The sequence below is a fragment of the Leptidea sinapis genome, chromosome 39 (assembly GCF_905404315.1).
Source record: "Leptidea sinapis chromosome 39, ilLepSina1.1, whole genome shotgun sequence".
Lineage (NCBI taxonomy): Eukaryota > Metazoa > Arthropoda > Insecta > Lepidoptera > Pieridae > Leptidea > Leptidea sinapis.
The window spans coordinates 4,635,024-4,662,532 of NC_066303.1; the positions used below are offsets into that span (position 1 = coordinate 4,635,024).

General features: G+C 35.7%; 2 protein-coding genes across 7 annotated transcripts in view; both read left to right on the forward strand.

Annotated features, from left to right (window-relative positions):
• LOC126976168 (probable ATP-dependent RNA helicase DHX35) overlaps nt 1-27,509 on the forward strand; it is an 80,992-nt gene that overhangs the window by 7,003 nt on the left and 46,480 nt on the right. The gene's annotated exons all lie outside the window — the stretch shown is intronic.
• The window catches only part of LOC126976185 (ceramide phosphoethanolamine synthase), a 389,843-nt gene continuing 363,355 nt past the window's right edge, over nt 1,022-27,509 (forward strand). Inside the window, exon 1 of one of the 2 annotated variants that reach the window (XR_007731851.1) lies at nt 1,022-4,265. Coding sequence is in view for 1 of the 2 variants with exons in the window: in XM_050824432.1 (XP_050680389.1) it covers nt 1,458-2,573 (1,116 nt within the window). In the remaining variant the exon portion in view is untranslated. Of the gene's footprint in view, nt 9,408-27,509 lie in introns of those variants that run through there. The other variant, XM_050824432.1, reaches the window with a different exon arrangement.

Here is a 27,509-nt window from a genome sequence, read left to right on the forward strand (position 1 = left end):
ATAGAAGCTCCGCAGTCTATGGCACAGAAACCAATGTTTAAAGAATTAAGTCGGTTACTTCCCAAACCGGTCTAGAGCGTGCCTTCGACTTAGATCTCTCATCACTCTAAAAAGTACAACAGTGAAACTTGAGTCTACGTCGTAACTTGGTAGCGAGTTGCCAGATGCGTGAAAATTATGGTAGCCTTACGACTAACCGGTAATGGTATGAAATTAAAAGAATTTATTTTAATGTGTACAACTTTTATATCTTAATTTAATTGTTTTGTATTTGCCACCCAAGTCGTCGTAACTGCAGTGTTAGAGTGGGTAGATTTACACTTTGAATGCTTTTGTTGCACGAAAAATAATGATACAATTTTTACATTACATTTATGGTAACAATTAGGTGACCTTATCGTTAATCTAAAACTTTTAGAGATTTTATTTATAACTTGACAATAAGTGAACATACTAAATCATAAACAGGGCGTCCCACGGTTATGCAACATGGATGGGAACTACCTTGTATTGGAGATGTAACATTTTAATTTAAAAAAACAAAACTGCGTTCATTGGTTTTTAATTTGTTTTTTTATTTAAAATAAAGAAGGTGAATGTCTTAAAGTAAATGATATGGCATGCCAGTGACGCTCAGTATTCTGGAAAAACCCAATTCTTGAGTAGCATCGCATTGCGCTAGCTACCGTGAGGCACCAGATGTTAACCCAGTAGTTCCAATAAGTAGGCTGCACTTTGAATCAAAACAAAAAAAAAGTGTTTGCACACTTCTGATTGGCAGTAGAAAATAGTGCCGTTATTATGACGGCATTCTGTGCAAGGGAGTCCCCGAACAGTTCAATAGTTAATAATTGTTACAATACAGATAAGAAACACGATATCGTAATCAATAAACCACCGGCGGCCGCTAATCCTTTTACGTATTCAGTATTCTACGACTTATTGTTACTCGCATCTGGCAACCTCGCCCCCTGTACGCCGCGCCACTGAACAAAATGAGCAGTAGTGAGTCGCAGTCGACAACTCGACACTCAAGCCCGCATTGGCTTCACAGGCGGACTGCGTGCGCATCACACGCAAACGAGACGATTCCCAAACATACAGTTTCGTTATATGTAAACATTCATTCACAAACCTGTCATAAGGCCTTTTGTTTGGACAACATCTCACGGAACTCAATGTGGCCTTAGTATGCAATCGAAATAATATTATGTGCAGTGCGATGGATATATTAACAGTGACAAGTGTTAGCTAACGGTGAAAAAAACATCTGGTGTTATTGAGCTTCTGAGAGAAACGCCGAATGTATAAATAGAAACCGAATTTTAATTCACGAATTTAGGTAATGCTTTCGACACAGATGCGACTGTTGTGATGTTTGATAATTTCGGAACGTGTAATCTTCGTGTTTGGATATAAATAATATAAATCTGTATGCACATGAGTTATATTTCAAAATGATGTGGCCTTCCTCTCAAGCGAGTAAAATCTTGACACTTCTTCTGTTTGTTGTAGTCGTATACTGTATATATATGGACACATTGCTTTTTCTAAGAATAAATAACTTTACATTAGATATATTCGAACAAGCAGTGAATACCACGCAAGATAGTTCGACGCACAATACAATAGTTCAGCGTAATTACGAAGATGTAACGTTGATACCTTGTAATATAAACCCACTATGTCATCCTACTGTGAAAGCCTTGATGGTCGATCATATAAATCATTACATATATGGCCCACTTTGTTCTCTACTAGACATGGCTTTGGGCATATCAGAGAAAATGCTGTTTCTGACACCGAATATGATCTCGTTCTCCCATGTTTTCATCGCTGTGGTCGGTGCAAAATTGTTGACTTGTCAGAATTTGGCAGCACGACGAATTGGGATAGTATTGTTTCAAATTAGAATGTTTTTGGATGATCTGGATGGTCATGTAGCCAGAGAGAGGAAACATATAAAGGGCGAACGCTCGGAGGTGGGCACTATGGGTTACTGGGTTGATGGCATTTGTGATTTACTCGGAGTCATCGCAATGATGATAGGAATAGTGTTCTACTTGAAAAATAACCCACCGAGAAGAGGCTATAAAGGCACACCAGTTAGCACGCTGCCGTATCACCAGTTAAAAGAAATAAACTCAGCTGAAGACATCGAGAAAGATCACACGGCTGAAATAGGTATATCGTATAAAACCAAAGTGTCCTTTCAAAGGATTGTACAAGTGATAGGACTGTTTTCCGGACAAATGGTGCTATCTTCATTAGCTTGGAACAGGTATATAGATATGTATCAAAATATGCTAGAGAACTGCGTGGAATATGATGTGTTTAGACGAGAGACTGCATTTAAATCTAGTAAGTTCTTCTTCGCGACCGGTTTTTGGCGAATAGTGAATCCACATAGCTATTTACATTTATTGTCACTTGCCATTTTCTGTGATAAGACTTGGCCGTTCCTGAAGGCAGTACATTATTCGGGCTACATCTCTTTAGTAATAACGGCCGGAGTGTCTGAATATTTAGTAGAAAATATTCGTTCGTACGTTATGGCCGGTGGAGGTGTTTGAAAACTTGTGAAAATTGAGGTGGGAATTGATTTAATACGTCCAAGAAGTGTTTCTATTGTAGGAATGTTGGTTTATTTAGACGATGCGAATTGTTTATCGATGTTAAGAGTTTAATAAATTATTCGGCGAAATCGACTGTACCTGGTATAATTTGTATGTAAGTTATCGATATTTTTGACTGTACGGTATTTCGATAGTTATTCAAATGTGTGACGTAAAACTGTTTATCATGCAAGTGGCCATATGTAGGTAGTTAGATATAATTATAGGGCAATCAATTATTATCTCTTTGTTAATACAGTTGTTTTAACTGATCTGCTAATTGACCAATTATTAAGAGATTTGATTGCAACTTGAATAGGTAAAATCAAACGCAGTAAGAGTGGACTTCGAACTTTAATCAGTCTTGCAATTTTCATGTAATCTAATGTAATGTACTTTTTGCAATGCAAGAATAATAATTATTGAAATTGATGAAGATAACACTTTAAACGAAACCGAATTAGAAAATGAGGTTTTGATATTTCAACGAAATAAATAATTTTAGTTTTGTAAAATGTTGGAGAAAGTACATTTTTATTTCTTTTATATAATAATAAGCTTCTGTTTTATAAAGTGGGCACAAAAATCACTCCAAATTAAAACTGTCTATTGAAACATAAGTTAAAAACATCGTAACTAATATCTACCCAAGTTACAAAAAGAGAGGATAATATAGTTGTATTAAATTTTTATTTCGTTTTGATAATCACAGTTTGACTAATCCTCTGCCATGCCTAATAAATGCTTTGTATACGTAAAGGCATTTATTTTCTCAAATTTTGAAAAACGAATAAATACTTTTTGATATCAAGAATAGCACTACCACCGTTTTGGAAGAAAATGGTGCTGAGAGAGGAGAAACTGAAATAACTAATTATACGACCCCACGTCCCGGTTAATATTTTGTTAAACAATCTTGCCAATCCGTACAAGCTTTGCTCGGTCTTAGAATTTTTTAGACAATTTCCGCATCTAGATTTGTTAATTAAATTTTTGAAAGTTTATAAAAACAAACAAATAATTATCCAATTTGGTGCAGTTCGGAATTTATGCATACATTAAATGAATTTATTTTTGCTTTTAAATATTTCTATAAATTGGTACCTACAACATATAAATGTGTTTATGAATTTGTCAAATCTAATGAAAATTAAAATATTAAATATATACTTAAAAATGAGACAACTTTACCATAAACATTAATTATTCGAACACGACAAATTAATAAATTTTACTGTTTATATTTTACTCAAGATCTCCACTGACGAAAATACATTGCTAGCATTTTAATTATTGAATAAATTTTTAATAATAAAATTTATCATTATCCAAGAATCTACCACAGAGATTGTCTGGTTAAAGCTCTAAGATCGTACCCGCGGCTCTCGGGTTCCGTCCGAGTGCTTTTACCAACTGAGCCAACCGTCCGTTAAAGGAGGATGGCGAGAATGCATGTATTTTGGGACCCACTGAAAGAAGTGGCGTACGTCATGGAAACTTATTAACAACTGCTGACCCGGCAAACGTTGTTTTGCCATATAAAGTATAATTCACGCGATAGTTTTATAAGTAATAAAATATTGCCTATATTATAGCCTGTACATCATTTCGTTCTATTGTCAATAGTTTATGCAGCGCACGCAAAAATAGGTTTTCGATTTTACACCTTGTGTTACAAAATAGCAATTTTATTGCGGATCCCTAATTTTGAAAAAAAAAACATAGCCTATAGCCTTCCTCGATAAATGGACTACCCAACACTGAAAGAATCATTCAAATCGGACCAGTAGTACCAGAGATTAGCGCGTTCAAACAAACAAATACTGCAGCTTTATAATATTAGTATAGATTGTAGAACGTATCAAAACTAAGAAAAAAGCAAATCGTAAGTAAGTCTAAAACAGTGTTACCTAAAAGTAAAATATAACCTAAAATCATTATTTAATATCTATTGGTCAATCAATAATTTGTATCTGATGTCTATGCCTAGTTACTGTCTGCTAAAAGATAATATTATAATATATTATATTTGGAAGGTTGGCCAGCAGCTAATAATTGAGGATTCACAATTCATTCTTTTATCAAGCAGGTTTCTAATCTTTTAAAGATACTTACCTACTGATTTAAGTATCAAAAAACTGAATTTTACTGAATCTTATTTTGAATTACTACTGAATTACCGATTTGAGTAGGTATAGAAAGTATGATGGTGTCGGAACATCCATATAAATAAATAATAACAACATGTCAAAAAATGTAGATGTCAAAAATTGCGCAAAACGTTCCTTTTAGTGCGAGATCTCTTTTTTTTTAAAAATTATAATAATTTATTTCTTTTGACTCCCATATCTTAGCGCCTCAATATTTTTGTATAAACTTAAGTTTATAATTAATACAAACTTATGCTTGTACGATGCTTCATTAATTTTTTAATTATGTGAGTCCATTATCGCCATCCTCCTTTGTATATTCAATACCAGATGTGAGGTATATCACTTAAAAATAACAATCTGTTTATATTTGTAGGAAACGAAACCATAATAAAACCAACAACAAAACCCATAAATTATTAGTTGAATCAAAATGGTGTATTAGTAATGTCTCATCAACTCAAAATATAATTTTGAGCAGTAATTTTTCAATCTGCTCATACCAACACAAATTTCAATAAAAAACATTTAGAGGAAACCAGACACCAATATCTATAATTATGAGATGCCTCAAAAATTTTCGTATTAGTAATGTTCAAATTGTATTATAAAAATTGTTTTATAGCGCTTGGTCTTTTTGCAGTCAAATGGTGCTTGATATCATCGCCAGTGAAGTAGGAGAGCGTATTTAGGTCAATGTTATGTTCACTCGTGCCTACCGAACGGCGTATAAAGCTGCTTATAAAACTATTTTTATGTGCGACATCAACTGAAGTTCGAAGTTAGCTCATGGTATACGCCTACACGCTTTCGCAACCGATCTTAGCTAACTCATAACTCGAAAAGTTGTTTAATCGTCTCGCTAAGCATCAATTGCGCTTTGTACTCGGACGTAAAGGGGTACCACGGAAGAATATAACACTATCTATGTTTTAAATAGTTGTAGAATATGTTTATTAAATTTTCGAAAAATGTTTTCGAAAACGATAAAGCCCTTGAACACGAGAAGACAAAAAAACACAGTAAGACACGACATAGAATTTTACATAATATAAAGAGATTTAAGTATTTTAAGGAATTTAATATCATCTCTAAGAAACCTGTGAGAAAAAATTCATAATATCAATAGAACATACGAAGTGTTTACATTATTCAAGAATTTCTAATTTCAATGCTTTTCGCTGGAAAGTCAATCCACAACATAGTGTCGACAATAATAGTCGTTAACCGCTTTATTGACAAACATTTAGAGCGATTCTGACAAGTATACAATTAGAATTATGACGTGATTGATCCTCATGTAATACGTAAAAATGTGGACCAAATATAGCTACCAGTGTAACTCCTCCGTAACTACTCCCAGGAAAACAAATGTTTATCTTCTTATTGAAGTTAATTTAAACTTGTAGACGGTACGGACTTGAACGGGATAGAATTTAGATAAAAATAATAATATATGCCCAATGTCTTGTCCTGATGGACTGATTAACATTCATCAATTTAAATCTCTGGGGCTATTAACTTAAATATTTGGAAAGAAGTTCCTTATTTTATGACCTCAGAGAGCACTAGGTAGGGATTTATGTGAATTCACTCTTAGGTGAATTATGTATGGAAGTCGGTCAATTTCGAAGTTAGATGAATAGTGACTAGCCCGGTCAAAATATTAAATAGCTAAACAATAAACACGTAAGAAATGTTTTTTATTACAACTTTTGTGCCCGAATATTTATAACAAATGAATGTCACTCTTTCAGGCACTTTCATATTGTGTCATATTTCAGTTTCAACATCCAAGCTTATCTTTATATTATCATGCAGTCTTCTCTTTCCGCCGTCCATGAATCTAATCCCATTATTTTTTTTATTTGGCCACTAGCTGTAAGTCGTAACCTTTGGACACGTTGATAATGTGATATTGTGAATTAGGGCTCCGTTATGCCAATACAATAGAGATAAAGAGTATATTTTAATAAAATCGCTAGTGAAACGACTGATTTTTGTAAGCACTAGCAATCTGCGGCAATCTTTCCTTCCCCACTGAACGAAGGGCTATTGAAAAGCCACAGATAATGCCCGATACTGTAAACGGGTTATTTTATATTTATAAGATTGATTTAAGTGTTGTTTTAATTATGTTTGATATATATATTAATATGTTTTAGATCTCGCTTAGTGTTGTTAAATGGATTTGTATTTTATTAGTGTTTTACGATATCCGGAAAGATAAGTTCTGTAAAAATACAAGTTACGTCATTTTGTACTAACATGCAATTTGTAATATGCGAAGTAAGTTTAATATGATTAATATTTATAGATTTGTTGTTTAAGTTATAATATAATAATAGTGTTAAATAATCGGAGAATATAATATATTAGTGGATAAATTTGCAATTTTATGATAAAATAAAAAGAATGAATTTATTTAAGGAAATTATATTATTAACACAAGTTCGCCTTAGATTACTTCATGGAAAAGTGCGGCTTATTTGATTTATGATAATTTCAAACGAATATTGTCATATTACTAATGACTTATCGGAGGTTTGAAGACGTAAATATACGCTTGTTAAAAGTGGTTATTCATAATCGTATTCACCCTTCTATAAACCTATTTTAAGCCCTCGATAGCAAAGAAATGGCCGAAATTGGTCAGCTTTATTGTATTTGTTTTAATTCCTTAACTCAAGCTGTACTGGAAAATTATTTTGGAATAAAATTGACGTCATTGTATAGGGAATTTAAATTTCCAGGCAGCATTATTTGATAAAACAAATTCTAATAATTTTTAAACAAACAAAAACTACAATACATGCACTGCGCTTGATTGCTCAGTGCCGCGCACTCATTTATATGAAATTGCATTTTTGTACGAGTAATGTCATACGAATCCTCATAAGCAGTTGCCTGCAAAGCCTATTCAGCACATGTTGGTAATTAGTCCGCCTAGCTGTGCCCATGGTTTATATGAGCAATTGTGCCTCATTTGTCTTTATTTGTTATTTAAAACTGACGGTGTTATTACAAAAAAGTTACACTTGTTCACGGACGAGTAAAAAAAGAAGGACTCCGTGTCACCTTACATATCAGTGAGGCACCAAATCAAGCCGGTAAACGTGTAAATACATAGCCCCACGCATTCACTTACACTAATACAAGCCGATCGGCTGCCATTATGAGATTTGCCATCGTCTGTGACAGATCAGTTTGCGTCGCAATAAAATATTTTAAAAATACCGTCGTGCGTTGTGAAAAAGTGTAAAAACAATTCTATACACTTACACTAATACAAGCTGATCGGCCGCCATTATGAGATTTGCCATCGTCTGTGACAGATCAGTTTGCGTCGCAATAAAATATTTTAAAAATGCCGTCGTGCGTTGTGAAAAAGTGTAAAAATAATTCTATAAAAGTATTTGTGGACATATCATTATTTAAGGGAGAAAAAATTGTGTAACTGGTATACCCCGTAACCGCTACACACACTAGCATAAAGGTGCTTCACTTGCTAATGTCACGGCGCGGAGTTCTTCTTTTTTTACTAGTCCGTGCACTTGTTTTAAAAAAGTTCTTTTACAAATCTGTCCCTTTTTGTTGTTTAGCGTTCAACAATCGCTAGACATTGCTTAGGTATATTTAAACGCGAGTCGAAGCTTGCCTAAGGTGTGTCTAACGGATATATCATATTCATAAGGAAGATTTAGATTTATGGTGACAAATATATGACAGCTGTCAAAAATTGCTTTCCGTTCCTTTAATTGTATTTGTACAGGTCTGCTGTTTATGTTGTGCTTAACGACATTTTAGTTAAACACAAGCTAAACACTGTTTTGTAATAGAAAAAGGTAAATGCCATTTTAGACGTCGTTATTGTTAGATCACTGACGTTGTTATAGTTAGGTCACTGTCTAACAAAAAGCTGTCTAAGCCATGTTTAAATTAAGTTTTTGTAATGACACCGTGAATATTTTGAGACTAAAGTTATTTAATTATTAACACAATTTTAAGTTCCCAGGCTTAAGTAAATTTTCATGATTGCAGGGTTTTTTTGGTACAAATTTATTATTTAAGGTAGGTTTTTCTAAACACTGCTAATCTATACAGTGTTTCAATGAAGTTGGGCTCAGGGAAGTTAAATTTCTTGCCTTTCAACTTCATCTTAGCACTTGGATAATTTATACGCCTAAATAGAGCCTTTTGTGCTGTTAGACCACCGATGAAAACAGGCCAGGTTTATTACTTTAGTGAGCGCGACAAGCCACATCTTACACCCGCGATTTGTATGTCGTATTTGTGTGAGTGTGCGTGCATTGTTCAAAATAGAGGTTAACAGTTGACCTCTATTTTTTCGACTTGTTCACAGCTGCCACAGCCTATCTAGACGTATAAATGATCTAATTATTAGCACTACCGTCAGTGGGGAAGTGAAGTTAACGCTGTCTGTATAATGTCATTTGTTGATTGTTGATGTGATAGTAATACGGATATAGTTATGTAAGTTCTGTTGGTAATTTTTTTTGATAGTTTATGTTACAATGGATAGATGACATCCATTGTGTCGTTGCTTTTATTGTATTTTTTTTTCTTAATAATTAAGTCGTCAGTCATACAGCCAAAATAATTAAAGTTCTTTCGGGATTTATTAATTTGTTTTATTTTACGCACTTACTTTCCATGATATTTACCAGTGGGAGGCTCCTTTGCACAGGATGCCGGCTAGACTATGGGTACCACAACGGCGCCTATTTCTGCCGTGAAGGAGTAATGTGTAAACATTATAATGTTTAGGTCTGAAGGGCGCCGTAGCTAGCGAAATTGAACTAGGCAAATGAGACTTAACATAATATTATGTCTCCAGGAGACGAGCGCAATTGTAGTGCAGCTCAGGATTTTTAGGGATTTTCAAGAATCCTGAGAGGCACTACATTGTAATGGGCAGGGCGTATTAATTACCATCAGTTGAACGTCTTGTTCGTCTCGTCCCTTATTTTTATTAAAAAAAATTATAACAGTTTTTGCTAAGTTCTCTCTATCGTTGAATTCTGATGTCGAAATTGATTAAGATAAACTGTATAGTGTTTTTTTGTGAATTTCTTATCAATCTAACGATATCGTTATGAAATAGGTCAGGTGCGAGTCGGCTTCTGTATATTAATTTAAAAAAAACGTGTTTCAGTTAAAACAATTTGTTATGTTTTAAAAGTACCCTAACTTCTGGGATTAATTTCACAAATAACATATGAAAACAAAATTTTCTGAATGATGCCGGACTCGAACCCGCGAGATCGCGCGTTTGCGAGCGCTCTTCCAACTGAGCCAACCAAGCCAACCAGCCAACAAACTATACAAGATTTTATGAACAATACGTCACTCGAACGGTTGGCAGCTAAAAGCTCATTTCTCTCGCATTTTCTATGACTTAATGACTTTGACCTTTGGAGTTTACTTAAGTAGACACCAGCCCGTATCATTTTAGTGTTTGATTACGCGACATTAGTTAAGCCAAGGCCAGCCAGTATTATTACAATAGATAAACTAAAACCATTTAACTAATTACGAAATACATTAAGATAACATACATTGTACTCTTCTCTAATAATACCTCTAACCTTTGAATCGTTCTTTTAGGGTTCTGCACTTAAAACTTAAAAACTGGAATCCTTTTTGGAAAAATTATCACAGTGAATTTTTACGGTCCGTGCGCTCACTGTCACGCAAATTAGACCCGACGTTGGCTGGTCAACTAGACCATTTGTATCCAAATGTTTTGAGCTTTCTCTAGTGTTAATTCTCGTGCCAGAGACTGGGTCAGTCGCGTCCCAGAGTTTGGCGAGTCAACATCTCTTGAGGATGCCGTGTAGAGGCGAAATATTGGTGGAATTAACACTAGAGAAAACTATTTGTTTGAATAAATTTTCTAGACCATTTGTATCATACTTCAGCTACCAAGCCTCTTATAACTCATATTGAACTATACTTAATAGACGAGAATTAAATAAATTTCAATGTAAAGCGTTTTAAAATAAAAACAAATTTTCTCTCTAATTGTTAAAAATAATTGAATTTTAGGCCCCCCACAAGATGTACCGACGATCTGGTCAAGATCGCTGGGGTAGGTTGGATTAGGGCAGCGCAGGACCGATCGTCATGGCGATCTTTGGGGGAAGCCTCTGTTCAGCAGTGGACGTGTTCCGGCTGAAATTATGACTTTTTTATATAAGAAAGGGCAAACGAGCACTAGGTTCACGTTATGGAAAATGGTAAGTCAACCGCCCATGGTCACCTGCAACACCAGGGATCAAAGATGCGTTGCCTGCCCTTAAGTTGGGACAGGGAGTATGTTCTAATCTCGAAGGTCCCTAAGCCGTTTCAGTTTTACGCTGCAGACGGTGATTGATTCCACAATCAGTGGCTGTGTGAGGCAAGAAATTTCTCGCAAAACGCGTAGTTGTACAAAGCCAGCTGTCAACGTGATGTGGGTGGAATTTTGCATTTTGACGTTAATATCCGGTGGTGGAATTAAGCTGCTGGTATACTTAGGTACCTGCTCTGTCAAAGTTCTTTATATGCCAGAAACATTCACAAGTAAAGTTGCTACAAATTTAAGAGCAGGCACATGTTTCGACCTGACAGACATGCAAATATTTTTGTTGTTTCGCTTCACAATATTATAAACCTAACACAATCAATAATTACTGCTTTATTTGATTTGACAAACGTAAAGCCTACTAGAAGACCCTACAATACACAATGCTAAGAGATAATGTTGTAAAAATAATCACAAAATATATAATAGTATTGGTGCGAGTTACCACTTCGTTTATTAATTAAAAACAATATTTTGTTAAGTGTTAATAATTTATTTAACACTGTCTCTTCTCTTATTTCTTTTGGTTATCTATTAAATATTTTTACACTGAGCACTCCCCGTGATATATGCCTCTACGTGACGCCAAAGAATCAAGCCGTTAGGAGGTCACTTGATCGTGAACCGACTTCATAACAACAATTCCAATACACTATAATATGCTTAGTGCAATGTAAAAGAAATAAAAAGAACTAAAATGAAAGATAAGGGACGAGACGAGCAGAACTTTCAGCTGATGGTAATTGATGCGCCCTACCCATTACAATGCCGTGCGCTCAGGACTCTTGTAAGACCCACCAATTCTGAGCGGCACTTTAATTGCGCTCGACAGCTGAGATATAAGATGTTAGGTCTCATTTGCCCAGTAATTTCACTAGCTACGGCGCCCTTCAGACCAAAACACAGTAATGTTTACACATTACTGCTTCACGGCAGAAATAGGCGCCGTTGTGGTACACATCATCTAGCCGGCATCCTGTGCAAAAGAGCCTCCCACTGGTAAGAACAATATGCACCTAAAGAGTAATAAAATAATTACGTATTCTTCTACAACATTAATAAACTTATTTTTAGATAGTAGTCTTCTAAGTAAAATAATTGAAAAATATTAGACTACTTAAAATTCAATCAAATTATTGCAAATAATAAAGTAGTTACAATTATTGTTATTTTTGGAATCTTAGAACAAAATACAGTGGGTATTGTGAACTTTCTTTTTTTAAAGTCGGTTAAAAATCATAATGAACTGTTATTTGTTAGGACAACGTCTGCCAGGGTCAATAGTTGGAGGATATTTCATGACTGACACGGTTCGTTACGTACTTGTTATTGTTTTCATGTTAAGTTACCCGTCACGACTGTCTTTATTTCGTTTTGTTTGATAATTGGGCAACCGTCACGCCTATAATTCAATGTTACGTAGATGGCTATACTAATTCTACAGGTGTTTTGATCGGGCTTAAAGTAGTAACTGTAGAACAGTGTTTCCAAAACTTTCATGCCATGCCCCATCTTAATATTTCTAAAATTTTTATGCCCCTCATACAGTGGGAGTGGGAGGCTCATTTGCACAGGATGCCGGCTAGATTATGGGTACCACAACGGCGCCTATTTCTGCCATGAAGCAGTAATGTGTAAGCATTACCGTGTTTCGTTTTGAAGGGCGCCGTAGCTAGTGAAATTACTGGGCAAATGAGAGTTAACATCTTGTACCTCAGGGTGACGAGCGCAGCTGTAGTGCCGCTCAGAATTTTTGGATTTTTTCAAGAATCCTGAGCGGCACTGCATTGTAATGGGCATGATGTATCAATTACCATCAGCTAAACAATTACTATCATAAAAATACTACTTCTACAGGAGTTATGATCGGGCTTAAAGTAGTAACTGTAGAATAGTGATTCCCAACCTTTTTAGGCCATGCCCCACCAGGGGCGAAAATATTAGAAATATTAAATTTCTAAAATTTTTATGCCCCCCATACATTATCTTAAACATTTAAAAATTGTTTTATTGCCTTAAGAAATATAAATGATAAGGCTTAGGAAGCTATCACTATAAAATTGTTATCAAAACATCGTAAGTAAAATTTCAAAATTTTCAAAATTGAAAAACTGAATTGAAAATAATTTTAATATTGATTTTTATATATTCATTTATTGCGACCCTTGCGCTTGATACTGGATGCACAGACATTTTGTATTAGGTTCCAATTTACTTAGCTTTAATATCAAGTCTCCACGTTGTGTTATATCAAGTTGATTCTAATTTTTTTATCATTAAATCATTTACAGCACTAAATCCACATTCAGCTAAATATGATGATGGAAACGGTACTAAAAGTTTTCTTGCACATTCTTGGAATTTACCTTTTTTGTTAAATTTGTCGATATCTAGCATTGCATTTAGATAACCCAAGCGAAAGGGTTAAAGTCTTGTCGAGTCCATTTTTAAATTGCCCCCATTAACTATCAAATATCCCCCCGGGCCCCACTTTGGGAAACACTGCTGTAGAACCAACAGTGCTCGACCGTGAGAGTTCTGTTGCCGTTTATACAGTTATGGACAAATTTAGAGGAACGCAAAAGAAAGAGTGTATTAAACAAAATATTATAGAAATTCGAGACAGTTAAGTTTATTAATTTTGGTTCTTACTTATTATTTGCCTATTTTAAATTACAAAGGTCGAGAAAACTATTTATCAATTACAAAATATGGTCAACATAAAATTATCAGGAAAAAAAGTTGTATGTAACATTTTGTTCCGTTTTTTTTCCAATAAGCTTACTTGGGCTATAAGTATGTAACCAACCAAAATAAAGTAAAAATAAAATTAACAGGCAACAAATATGTAAGGCTTAAAGGCATAAAAGGCTTAATGCCAGTGTAATAATCGAAACTAGAATTAGATTAATTGATTAGATAGTATAAAAATACGCAATTATTTTTATAATTTTTAGTGCATATTATATCTATTGTTTTGGAAGAGTGTTTTTGAAGTCGGTTGTTTTTTTGTTTGTGGCTTATGGGATAAGGCGTGATAATACATACAATACTTTTGAGGATCGGCCAACTAAGGTAAAGAAAGGAAGAAGTCGAGGAAAAAAGATGATTGCCTCATTCTTTGGTCGGAACGGTCATTTCGCGACTGTTGTGCTAGAAGGTGGAAGGACAGTTACTGCAGAATGGTATGTCAATAGCTGTTTGCCTGTTGTCTTGGAAAAAATCGACTGCAGCGCCCTCGAAGCTCCTTCACCACGACAATGCTTCAGCGCACCCCGCAAAATGGACTGTTGAATATTTGACTATGGTAGGTGTCGAGATAATGAGTCATGCACCATACAGTCCTGACCTGGCGCCCTGCGACTTATTTATTCCGAAGAACTAAAGATAAAATTCGAGGTATTCGCTTTACGAGCCCTGAAGATGCGGTGAAAGCGTACGAAAATGCCATAGAAGAGACCCCTAAGGAAGAATGGGCCCACTGCTTTTTTCAGTGGTTCCATCGAATGCGACGATGTGTAGAGAGGAACGGAGATTACTTCGAAAAACAATATATATTGGCAACTTTCTACATTAAGCTGTTTTTCATTTTCTAAACATTTTCAGTTTTACCTAGGTACAGCTCTATAGGGAGTAACTCGCCTGGTTTCTGCTTGGCTGCGCAACCAATATGGTGGTGCGACCAGCTCCGACGCGTCTTGACTCTGGTGTCTGTATGGTGTCTAGTTTGGCCCTAATTGTTACAAATTTAATCCGGCGCAAGTCCACGTGCCACGTTTTAAATCCTCAACAATGTTTCCCTGTGATAAAGTTGAACCGACATGCAATAAAAATATTATTATCAAGCGTTCGTGACGCTCGACTGAATTACGAAGTTATTGTTTTATGGTTGTTGATACAGTGTATTTCGTAAGTATCGCAAAGGAATACTTTTTAGTGGAATGACTATTTTTTCGGTTCTGTCCCCGATGTGAGACGTTTATGTGGTTAATGTTTACTGTATCATAAATGACTCTTGATACCACAGATTAGGAATGGAGCGATCGCCTTTAGGCTATTTATATTCTAAACCCTTGCGATGGTATAGGGAGCCTCATGCCAGGTCCAACTATACACTCAGACTTCTTAAGCCATTTTTTTTGGAGAGGAGGAAAATACATTAACGTATTGAAGGCCCCGAAACAGGGCCCATATGTTGGACTTGGATGTCCGCCTAAGCTGACACCCAGTACCAACTAAAAACCTCCTTAATGCTGTCAGCCCTGAAGGCTTTTACAGCGACATAGGACGTGGGCCGTGGAGGCCGCAAAGACTACGCAACAACAGTCGCGGGGCGTCTCGTAAGGAGACTCGAACCTCGGATCGGCTGTGTGCTTGTGGCAAGGACAAATCTTTGCCAGGCGAACTCTGTTCGCTATATATACTACAGCACCTTACTTTACAAATTACCGTCTGCATACTGACGTCACGCTAAAGCAAAATCGAAATAAAAACAAAAATGATAAATAGAGCACGGCAATACTTCAAGCTGGGCCACATTCTAGCGCTCTACAAAGCGGAGGCCCGGCGAGATGTGGAGTAATGCTGTCTCTGATCTAGGTCTCGATGTATCATGATGATTCATGAAATAGGAAACAGACCAGCACTGTATGATACGTCTTTGGCAGATTATCATGACAGAAATTTATAAAGAAAATTGTGAGATGAAGCGTGCAAACTTATTTGGATATAGTTTTAGAATTGAATGTTTAAAATGAAACAGTCCCTTTAATAATCTTTCTTAAAGAATAGGATGAACCCAAAATACTCTAATTCTTCTTTTTTTGTCAATATATCAAGTACGAAATAATACAACGCAATCTCTGTACTTCCATTGCGTGTATCCCTACAGTTCTGCCAAGAAAATGACCGAAAGTGTAAGTCGTGACTCGTATGCGTTGAGTCTGTGTAATATCTGCCAAAGACATTTTGCGCGCAATGCAGACTTTGTGTGCCGCAGACTCGATAGCACAAAAAGTGTGTCATCTGCGATAGGCCTTAAGATCATTAAAGCAAATGTAAGGAGCATGATGCTTGGATGAGAATAAGTATCCGCTACAGGCATGGCCATAACCATGCCTGGAGCCTTATTGCCAAAATCGAAATACGAAGTATCGGTTGACGAATCGTACATTTTGCTATGACGAAAGTGTTTCGATACGAAGGTGGCGATTAGACATTTCGTGTTTCGTTTACCTTGTACCCTTGTACCTTCACTTTGTATGGTTGTGTATAGGTTCCGAAACGAAATCCGTCCGCACTAATCGGATCCGAACTACTTTGGTAATAGGATTTAATTCGAAGTTCGTCGTTATTTCGTTTTGGACCGAAACTTCGGCTTTCGTTTTTGGTAACAGACCTCCAGGGCATATTTATCCACTTTAAGATATTACAAATAAATAAATTAAAAGATTTAATCATTATAAACGTTCTTTTTAACAATGTCAAACAAGAATCACTATGGCGTGATAACACTAGTGTACGGAGAGTGTGCACATTTACACACACATATAAGTGTTCCTCACTTAACAGAAGGTCGCATCCGCTCCTATATGTGAATGTTTTTTTTGTCTTTTTCAATTTCAAAATTCAATGAAGTTCAATAAATTTGATAACCAGTTATCGTCTTATGGTTTACGTTAATTGAACTCATGATAAGCTGTATCGTTATCGGGTTACATACAATTATTCATTTCCGGAGCGATTGCGGACTATTACGTCACTAAAAAAAAAAAAAAACAAAGTGTTTACGGTTCATTACACCAAACACAGCGGAGGTACAAACCAACGTACTTATAAATGACCAGAGATTGGAACTTGTGGACACTACGGTCTTCCTGGGTATCACGTTAGATAAAAAGCTTCAGTGGGGTCCACATATTACCCATCTAGCAGATAGACTCAGCTCTGCGGCATATGCAGTTAGAAAGATTAGAGAGTACACGAATGTTGCGACCGCTAGATTAGTGTACTTTAGTTATTTTCACAGCATCATGACGTACGGTATATTACTATGGGGTCATGCTGCTGACATTGATATAGTGTTTGCTCTGCAAAAGAGAGCTGTTCGTGCTATATATCAGCTTGGTTATAGACAGTCTCTCAAAGAAAAATTTAAAGAAATAAATATTATGACTGTTTATTGTCAGTACATTTATGAAAATTTAATATATGTTCACAAAAATCGTCCCCTTTTTGCTCTTAATAGTGATTTTCATTATTATAACACTAGAAATAAGGGATTGCTTGTAACTAATTCTAGTAGGCTTCATAAGATACATAATAGCTTTAAGGGTAAATGTATACACTTCTACAATAAAGTCCCAGCCACTGTTCAGGCATTGTCTATAAATAAATTTAAATGTTTTATAAAAAAATGGCTCTGTCGTAAATCCTATTACTCCACTGTTGAATATCTAAATGATCGGACAGCCTGGGACTAGATTGTGATTATTTTATAGCAACTGTACAATATTGTATATTTTTATTGAAAAGAGCGCAAAAAAAAAGAATGCTGGGAGAGTTTCTTGCGCCGCTTCTTCTCTCTCAGAGCGCCATTTGTTTCCGAAGCGGTAGTAGTATCTAGTAGTATAAGAAATGACATCAAAAAGAATTCTAAAGGAATCAATTTTGAGAACATAAATGCCTTTTATGCCTTTTATGCCTTTAAGATCCGCCATCTTGCTATTTCAACTCGTCTTCTGTATAAAAATGCTTATTTTATTGTTGAAAAAGAAAAAAACTACGTTTAAATAAAACTGACATCAAAAACTGAAGCTATCCCGCTCAAAGTCACGTGTGGCGAGTGTAGGTACCTACTATTACATTTAGTTTGGCACTGACTTCAAAGCTAGAAATATGTAGCAGATACTAATAATAGTATTTTATTAATATTAAAGAATTGCAGAAGAGGTATATTAAATTAAATTATTAGATATTTGAGGCTTTTCAGTTTTTGAAGTCGGTTTTTTAAGCGTATAGATCTTTTTTATTTTTATTTTTTAGTGTCAGTTAATAATAATAATATATTAAAATCAACCTGAATAAAAACTCCTAAAAAAGCCGTACACAAATAACAAATATATCACCACGTAGACAAAAAAAATCATAATAAATATTCATAAAATAAAACTACTGGGCCAAACTATGTAAAATATTTACGAGACCAAATGGCATCTATTCCGCATCGAACTAAAGACGAATTACGTAAATGGGATCATAAATCTCAGAGTAATCGGTGAAAAAAATACCGATCGAATTGAGAACCTCCTCCGTTTTGAAATCGATTAAAAATAAGAAACACTAGACTCCATTTTTTTTTAATGAGACCATTTCATAAGTTATATCAAACTTACACTAAACATACAAAAAAGAACAATAAAATTAAAACCTCCTCCTTTTTTAGAAAGCAGTTGAAAAGGTACTATAAAAATAGTGCCTTCGTTTCATTTAATCATTTATCTGCATAATAAAATGATTTAATTAAAAAAGATAACGACAGCTAGCAGATAATTAGCGATTCAATTCCGATGCAGTTCAGTTTAGGTATCTTTTTCACCTAAACTTGAAATTAAGGTGTTTTTTTAATTTCAATGGCTTCACGTTCCAGTCTTGGGAGAAATCTAATCTCTTTTGCCGAAACTTCTGGTCGGTCAGCTCAGTTTTATTCAATACCAACAAAATAAAGTGCGCCCTAAGAAGATTTATTAGATTTAGATTAATACCCTCCTAAAATGACGTGCCATGTAGACCTTGCTCTCGCTAACTGTCAAGTAGCATAAAAACCATGAGGGTCATGACCATGGAGCACCATGAAGGTGAACTTAATATATTTATACTTAATTCAATCTATACGTCTGTTTAGTTATGTCTGTATTTTATAAAGCAACCTTGGACCTACACTAATGGGCTGGTGTTAACTAAAAATGGAAGTGCTATCAAATATGGCTTCTATTAAACCTATGTAGGTTCAGCCATCGCGTGGTCTTCTTGAACTTACAAGGGAAATACCTAGCTTTTCATTATATCTTCTTAATATATATAAATTACGTGACACGTTGTTTGTCCGCGATGGACTCCTAAACTAATGAACGGATGTAAATGGGGATTACTTCATGGAGTGCAGTTTAGTCTAGCTTTAAAGATAGGGTAGTTTTTATTTCAATTTGGGACCCATGATTATTTTTATTTCCAATATTTGTTTTGTATGGACATGTTTTCTTTGAGAGAATTTATTGACGCACTGTTTGACAATTTTAGTATAACAATAGGGAGCATATTTTACGAAATAATTATTGATTATGAAATTTTATCGACAAATTCATAAAAAAAAGGTTTTATTTATTATGTACAGCACAACGTAAGTTAGCTTAGATATTAAATTGGCTTCCCTAAAAATATAAGACATTGAAGCATTTTATATGTAACACATTCTCGAAATATTACATAATATTGACACAATATTGCTACGGATACAGCAAGACAAAAAATTGTATTGTTACCTGATTATTATTGACAAGTCATCCTTATTATTTTTTAATATTAAACCACTAGTTGTGCACACCACCAGTGGGAGGATCCTTTGCACAGGATGCCGGCTAGTTTGTGGCGGCGACTATTTCTGCCGTGAAGCAGTAATGTTTAAACTGTGTTTCGGTCTGAAGGGCGCCGTAATTACTGAAATTACTGGGCAAATGAGACGTAACACCTTATGTCTCAAGGTGACTTTTTGGGTTTTCAAGAATCCCGAGCGGCATTGTAATGGGCAAGGCGTATCAATAACTATCAGCTTTACGTCCTGCTCGTCTCGTCCCTAATTTTCCTTTTTTTCATAAAAAAAAGTAACGCACAAATCAAAATTGATCACGCGTAATCAGTCTATGTGCTAGACAGAGCGGCAGACATGGCAGATCAATCACTGCTATCTCGCGTGAATCACGCCACCAGCCGCTACGCATTATTGTGTAAATATTGTCTTGTACTACTGATAGCAGTATCTATTACATCTTTACATAAACTTATCGTAAGTCATCGTAATCTGATATCCTGATATCATAGAAAAATTAGGACTTAAGGCGACACTAAATGCCAGCGACCTTGAGCGATATGAGTTCACGGCTGCCAGCCCGCGATCTATGTAACAAAGCCAATATTTTCAAAATTCTTGGGAGGAAAACAGTTTATATGCTTACAATCCTCGTTATTCACTACTAATCTGAATAAATGAGATCTGAACTGAATCTGAACAAAAAAGTACAAGCTATAAGAATAACTTTTCTGAGAGATGTACCAAAAAATGCGTCACGCCATGCCAAAAAACTTGTTTAACTTCAAAGAAAAGTGGTAGTTCAAAAAGGCTCGGCAGTGTTAACTATAACCAACAGCAAGCATTAGCAACCTACAAATAAGACTTAAGGATATGTGTAACAGGATTAAGTAGTGTTCATAGCTCGAAATGCTATACTTTCACCACAAACCATGTTTGCTTGTTTTCTGCTTACTCTTCGCCTTAAAGGAAAGGCAGCTTCAATGGTTCTACTGAGATTCGAGATCGAAAGCATTATTCTTCTTCACTTTGCTTTACGATAACGTACTCGTACATGTTAAGTACTCCACCGGAACCATTTTTGACCGACTTCAAAAAAGAGGACGCTGAGATTTATAACCCGATTTACACGATTCTTCTTTAGTTTGATGTTTTGGTCCCACAAATATTTGACATAATTTGGCCCAGTACTTTTTCATTTTATTAACATTATTTATGAATATTTTTGTTTACTTGGATGATATAATTATAGTATCGACTTCTTTAGGAGTTTTCGTGAAGGTTGATTATATATTATTATTAAGGCGAAGGGTAAGCATTAAACACGCAAATAAGGTGTTTTTAGACAAATTTGATGCTTAAAATATAGGAATTGGAGCTATGAACACTACTTAATCCTGTTATAAATACCCTTAAGTCTTATTTGTAGGTTGCTAATGCTTGCTGTTGGTTATTGTTAACACTCGAGAGCCTTTTTGAACTACCACTACCTACTACTTTTCTTTGCAGTTAAACAAGTTTTTTCGCATGGCATGACGCATTTGTTTAGAACTACTCTCAGAAAAGTTATTCTTATAGCTTGTACTTTTTTGTGTAGGTAAATTTATTCAGATTAGTCATGAATAAAGAGGATTGTAGGCATATAAACTGTGAAAATGTTACGTTTTCCACGCATGAATTTCGAAAATATTGGCTTTGTTGTATAAATGGCGGGCAGACAGCCGTGTACTTATATCGCTCAAGGTCGCTGGCATTGGTGTCGCCTTAAGTATTAACCCGTTTGCCGATAAGTGGGTCTTAGGATACCTGTCGTTCGAAGCTAACCAACGGTCGTCACGATATTTCAGTGCTCACAAGAACGTGAAATGGAGTTTCGAACAGCATTTTTTAGGAGTCGATCCCTTTTTTTTTTGTATGGAATAGGTGGACAAACGAGCGTACGGGTCACCTGGTGCTAAGTGATCACCGCCGCCCACATTCTCTTGCAACACCAGAGAAATCACAAGAGCGTTGCCGGCCTTTAAGGAAGGTGTACGCGCTTTTTTTGAAGGTACCCATGTGATAAATGCGGTCGAAGACACACAATGAAGCGACATCTCTACGCAACGCCAAGTGATCCAGCCGATCACAGAGCACTGGGTCCCCGACAATTCGAGCTGCTCTGCGTTGCACGCGGTCAAATGGATCGAGCTGATACTGGGGTGCGCCAGACCAGAGATGACAGCAATACTCCATTTTGTGCGGTAATGAGTTTTCCGCATCCAGTCCTTTCCAGCCGCTCGCACCAAATCCTCCGTCCATCTTGCTGGCTGTCTCCCAACATTCCTGAACCCCTTTCTTGGTCTCTACTCCAACAACATTTTGCCCCATCTTCCATCTGACCTACGACAAACGTGGCCCGCCCACTTCCACTTCCTAGAGGCTATGGTTTTTGCTATGTCAGTTAATTCCGTTCACCTAACATATTATACTGTAAATAAAGTAATTCGTAAAACGATGATGTAGTTAATGTTGATTTCAAAGAGCAGTAATGTGTTGCTTGCCACTTCTTCTCATAGCAACTGTTACATCGTCATAACTATTCAAATGTTTGATAAGTTGGATGTGGCAGCATTAGAATACCAACTAATATGGTTACACTGGTACTTAGATGCGGATGAAGTCGCGGGTAACAGCTAGTATCTTATAAGATGGTACCTATAGAACCTTTATTGTAAGACCTGACTCGCCCTTGACCGGTTTTTAATTTATTTTTAATGAATATAAGAGACGAGACGAGCAGAACGTTCAGCTGATGGTAATTAATACGCCCTGCTCATTACAATGCAGCGCCGTCAAGATTATTGAAAAACCAAAAAAAATCTGAGCGCCACTACAACTGCGCTCGTCACATTGAGATGTTAAGTCTCATTTGGCCAGTAATTTCACTAGCTACGGCGCCCTTCAGACCGAAACACAGTAATGCTTACACATAACTGCTTCACGACAGAAATAGGCGCCGTTGTGTTACCCATAATCTAGCCGGCATCCTGTGCAAAGGAGTCTCCCGCTGATAATTAAAAGCAGGTGAAAACGCGTGACATAGCTAGTCAATAATTAAAACGAAACCGGGCTTTACATAACAGCAAAGGTCATTAAATTCTAATAATGATATGATAATGGGCCATTATTATTGGTTTTAAAACGTGTATGATATGCTTATCAAGAGCGGATGTTAGGCCACTATGAAACTATTATTTCGTCTAGCAACGCGACCTGCCAACAATTGAACTAAATAAGAACTTTATTAGACAATAGTACTCGAGATGTGGGTTCTCTCTGCATCTTCTACCGCATTTATCACGGGAAGTGCTCAGAGGAGCTGTTCGGGTTGATTCCAGCGGCTGAATTCCACCACCGTGGACACGTGCAAAGTACCATCCGCATCACAACCATTCACGGCATTCCACAACCGCGCGTTTTGTTAGAAATTTCTTGCCTCGCACAGCCACTTTGTGGAATCAACTACCGGCGGCGGTCTTCCCGAACAGATACGACTTCGGGACAAGAAAAAAGCATACTCCCACCTTAAAGGCCGGCAACGCATTTCTTGACACACCTGTTGTTGCGGATGTCCATGGGCGGTTCGCCTCACCTCTCCCCATCACGTGACCCTCTTGCACGTTTGCTCCCTCTCATATAAAAAAAAATAAATTATAACGCTAGAAATAAGGGATTCATACACCTTCCTTTAAGGCGGGCAACGCTCCTGTGATTCCTCTGGTGTTGCAAGAGATTGTGGGCGGCGGTGATTACTTAACAACAGGTGACCCGTACGCTCGTTTGTCCTCCTATTCCATAAAAAAAACTAATTCTAGTAGGCTTCATAAGATACATATTAATAGCTTTAAGGGTAAATGTCTTTGTAACTTTTATAATAATTTTTTTAAATAAAAAATGGCTCTGACGTAAATCCTACTTCTCCACAGCTGAATATCTAAGTGATCCAACAGCCTGGGACTAGATTATCATAAATAATTATCATAAATGACAATATAATATTGTATATTTGATTAACAAGAACGCAAAAAAATGCTGTGAGAGTTTCTTGCGCCGCTTCTTCTCTCTCAGAGCGACATTTGTTTCCGAAGCGGGAGTAGTGTCTAGTATATTATAAATGGCATCAAAAAGAATTCTAAAGGAAGAACGAGGTATTCTTTTTAGCGTATGTCACTGAATTCTTCCTAGACCACTGGAACGAACTGATATTTTTTTGAACTGAAAACTTCTCTAAAGTAACCGTCATGAGAAGCTATAAATTTTGTAAACAAGTTTTCAGGAGTTCACAACATTTGGACCAACAAAAAAAATGAATTTGTTTAATATTTAATAAATTATTAAGTAACAAATATTAATTAACATATATTATTTAAGAAAAATTATTCGTCAGATTCAGATGTTTCCATTTCTGTGTCAGAATCAGTGACATGTATCACGAAGCTGTCTACAGTTTTATCAATCATCTCATCGATTTTGGAATAAAAATTATCTTCTTCCTTGATAACATGCTCCATACAACGCTTCCAATTTTCCGAAGTAATCTGCTGCAGTCCCTCTTGTATTGTTTTACCTCGACAAATTTAAAATATGTATTTTTGCGAGCAACATATCCTTTTACGTTGGCCCAAATTAGCTCAATTGGATTAAGCTCACAATGATATGGCGGCAGTCTCAATACTTCCACCTTATGTTTTTTTGCGAGCTCGTCCACTACATATGTTTTGAAATTGTCTTTAACATTTTTTACTGTTAGCAGGAATTCAGTCTTAATTTCATTGTCGTCGTAAGAAATATTCTTACTTACAAGCCAATTTTGTATATCATTTTTTTTCCAGGCAGTAGTAGGAATACTTTCAAGACGACTTGAGTGGTATGGTGCATTGTCCATTACCACTACTGTATTTTCTCCAAGTTTTGGGAGAACGTTTTCAAACCATTGTTCAAAATTTGTTGCATCCATTGATTCATGCATTCAAATATATTTTCACCGCCCTCTACATAACCGTTCTCATTGCCGATATGGGTAATTATTAATCGTTTACCTTTTGACGTTGGGTTACGTGCACCAATGCTAAGTCCTTCTAGGAAAGCCTGCTTCTTACTTTTAACTTGTTTGTCTACCCAAGTTTTATTTACGGTATGTCCTGTAAAAACAATTAAACATTTGTTAATTAGCGTCTTGCGCAGTAAAAGAGTTGAAGTATATTATTATTAATACACACTTGTGATATTCCTTAAGAACGGTAGTCTGCCGTATCACTGCAATAAAAAAAAACACACTAACCTGCATTCACCCATGTCTCATCCATGTAAAATATCTGGCGATTTTGTTGTCTATAGTCTTTAATAGATTTCAAATATTTTCGCCGCCATATTGTTATGTCATCTCTATCAATAAGTGCGTTATTTCGCTGTCGTTTTATATATTTAAAGTTTAAATGCTTTATTAGCCGCCTGAGAGTTGTTTCGCTAAAATTTGGCAAATCTTCATCGTCATTGACTGCCTGAAGAATCTTGGGAATTTTTGGTAATTGGCCATTTAAAAAGAAACTGTGAAGTTTTCCTAATTACGGATTTATCAAAATCGTCTACTTTCTGATAAAATTTAGGTCTGTCTTTAGACTTGATAGGTGATTTTATTACCTCTTCTGATTTATATTCTTTTAATATATTATTCACAGATGCTATGCCATTTCCCAAAATCGATGCTGTTTTTTTATTTATTTCGGTTTTGTAGGGATATTCATTCGATGGCTAATTTTCTTTCACGTACTTATAGACGTTGATCACCATATTTTTCTCATTAGCCGTAAAGCTCGTCCCCTGTAAAAATCACCTGTAGTCACTTGTCACATGAAGCTCAAGCTATATCTCCAGGTATACCAATTACTTCACAATTTAAAACCTACTTCTAACATTAACCTTAAGTTTTCAAAGATTAGCGCGTTTGAACAAACAACTCTTTCTTTTTACTTATTATATATTTTAGATAAATTGTATTACGCACCTTTTGATGTTTTTTTCGTGGCGAATTTATTTCCTTAGATGTACTGGCTACTGGCTCCATTATACGTAATAACAAATAAAATTAACGCAACAATTAAAGTAACAACAATAAAAAAGTGATAACGAAATAATAACAAAATTAACAATAACAATCAGATCCGCGATATATGCAAAGCAATGAAACAAACTCGTACGCATTCGAAACTCGAATGACGCGTTTCTTTCAAAATGGCGTCCCGATAGTTTACAATCCCTGCGACGGACGCGTTCCGGTACCAAGAAACACAAACGATAGCGTTTTGCGTCGTTAAAATATGATCCGACTAAATTAAATAGGTTGTTACTTTCATATAACCCGTCTATATTTCATGTCCATTGAATATGGTCAATTTATTATTATCTCGCAGTATAAAATGTTTTTAAAGATGTTTGTTTACATAATTTATAGCTTCTCGTGACGGGTACTTTAGATGCGCTTTATTTTGAGGATATTGAATGAGCCTGAGCAGTCACGCTCGGATAGTAACTTGTTCAGGTAGAAGTGGCTCGAGTCGACTAACGGAGCGGGATCAGTCACCGTAACATTCACCAGAGTAAATTATTAAACACAATGATTGTAATAATTAAATATTTTAAATGTTATTATTTAATGAATACAGTAAAAGATATATAAAAATATCTTTGGTATTATTAATCTCAGATAATTTATATGTATAATCTAGATGATTGCGAACCCGAAAAGATATAGACAGGGAATAATTTAAAATAAAAGTGTGTGTGTACTTATGTATGCACGCAAGAAGCTATACTTCGTTGGCCTAACGAAGCAAAAATAAAATTATTTATTCCTCGTGATATTCTACGTTTTTAGAAAGAACAATATTGTAAAAATCTTGCAAAGATGGCTTTGACGGCAATAATTAATTATTAAAAATGAATACAGCTGTATGGGCTTGAACCCTTTGCCTGTCCTAATAATGGACGAAGAAACAAAAAAAAAAAATAACGAATGACGCAAACGTCAGAAAATTTTAGGAACACTTTTTTACGAACGAGTTTCACTTCCCCCAAGTATCTACAAATTATGCCCAGAACAGTATTTTAAAAAGTATAACACACTTATATAATACCGAGTATGCAGGTACTGACATTTTTGCGACGCCTAAGTAACGCTTTTTACACGAAATCTCAATACATAAAACACACGAAAGTAAAATTGTATAACATAAACACGAAAACACTCAATCACCCACACCCTCACTCACCTACACTATACAGGTTGTCCCAAAGTTATGGGACATGAAGGGAAAGTACCTTAAATATCGAAGATAGGCTATTTTACTGAAAGTAGACTGTTATTTTTAAAAGTTAGTAATTCTGCATTCAAAGATTTTCTAAAAATTACTTGCCTCGTCTGGGAATCAAAGCGACTTAAATGTAAAAAAAAAACACCCCTACTCTTATGATGCCAATCGAAAGAATGGCTAAAAAGTAATAACTCTTCTTAAGCAACATAGTATTTTAAAAGAATGGAACGACGTAAAATGAATGTTTTCCTACTTGGATTGGTACGAATGGACCGATTAGATGGCCGGCCAGATCCCGGATTTTACAAATATGCCAATTTAGGATTAAGAATAATATTTACAAAACTTTAATAGGTATAGGTACATCTGTTATTTTATGGTTTTATAAAAGTAGGGGTGTTTTTTTTTACATTTCAGTCGGTTCGATTACCAGACGAGGCA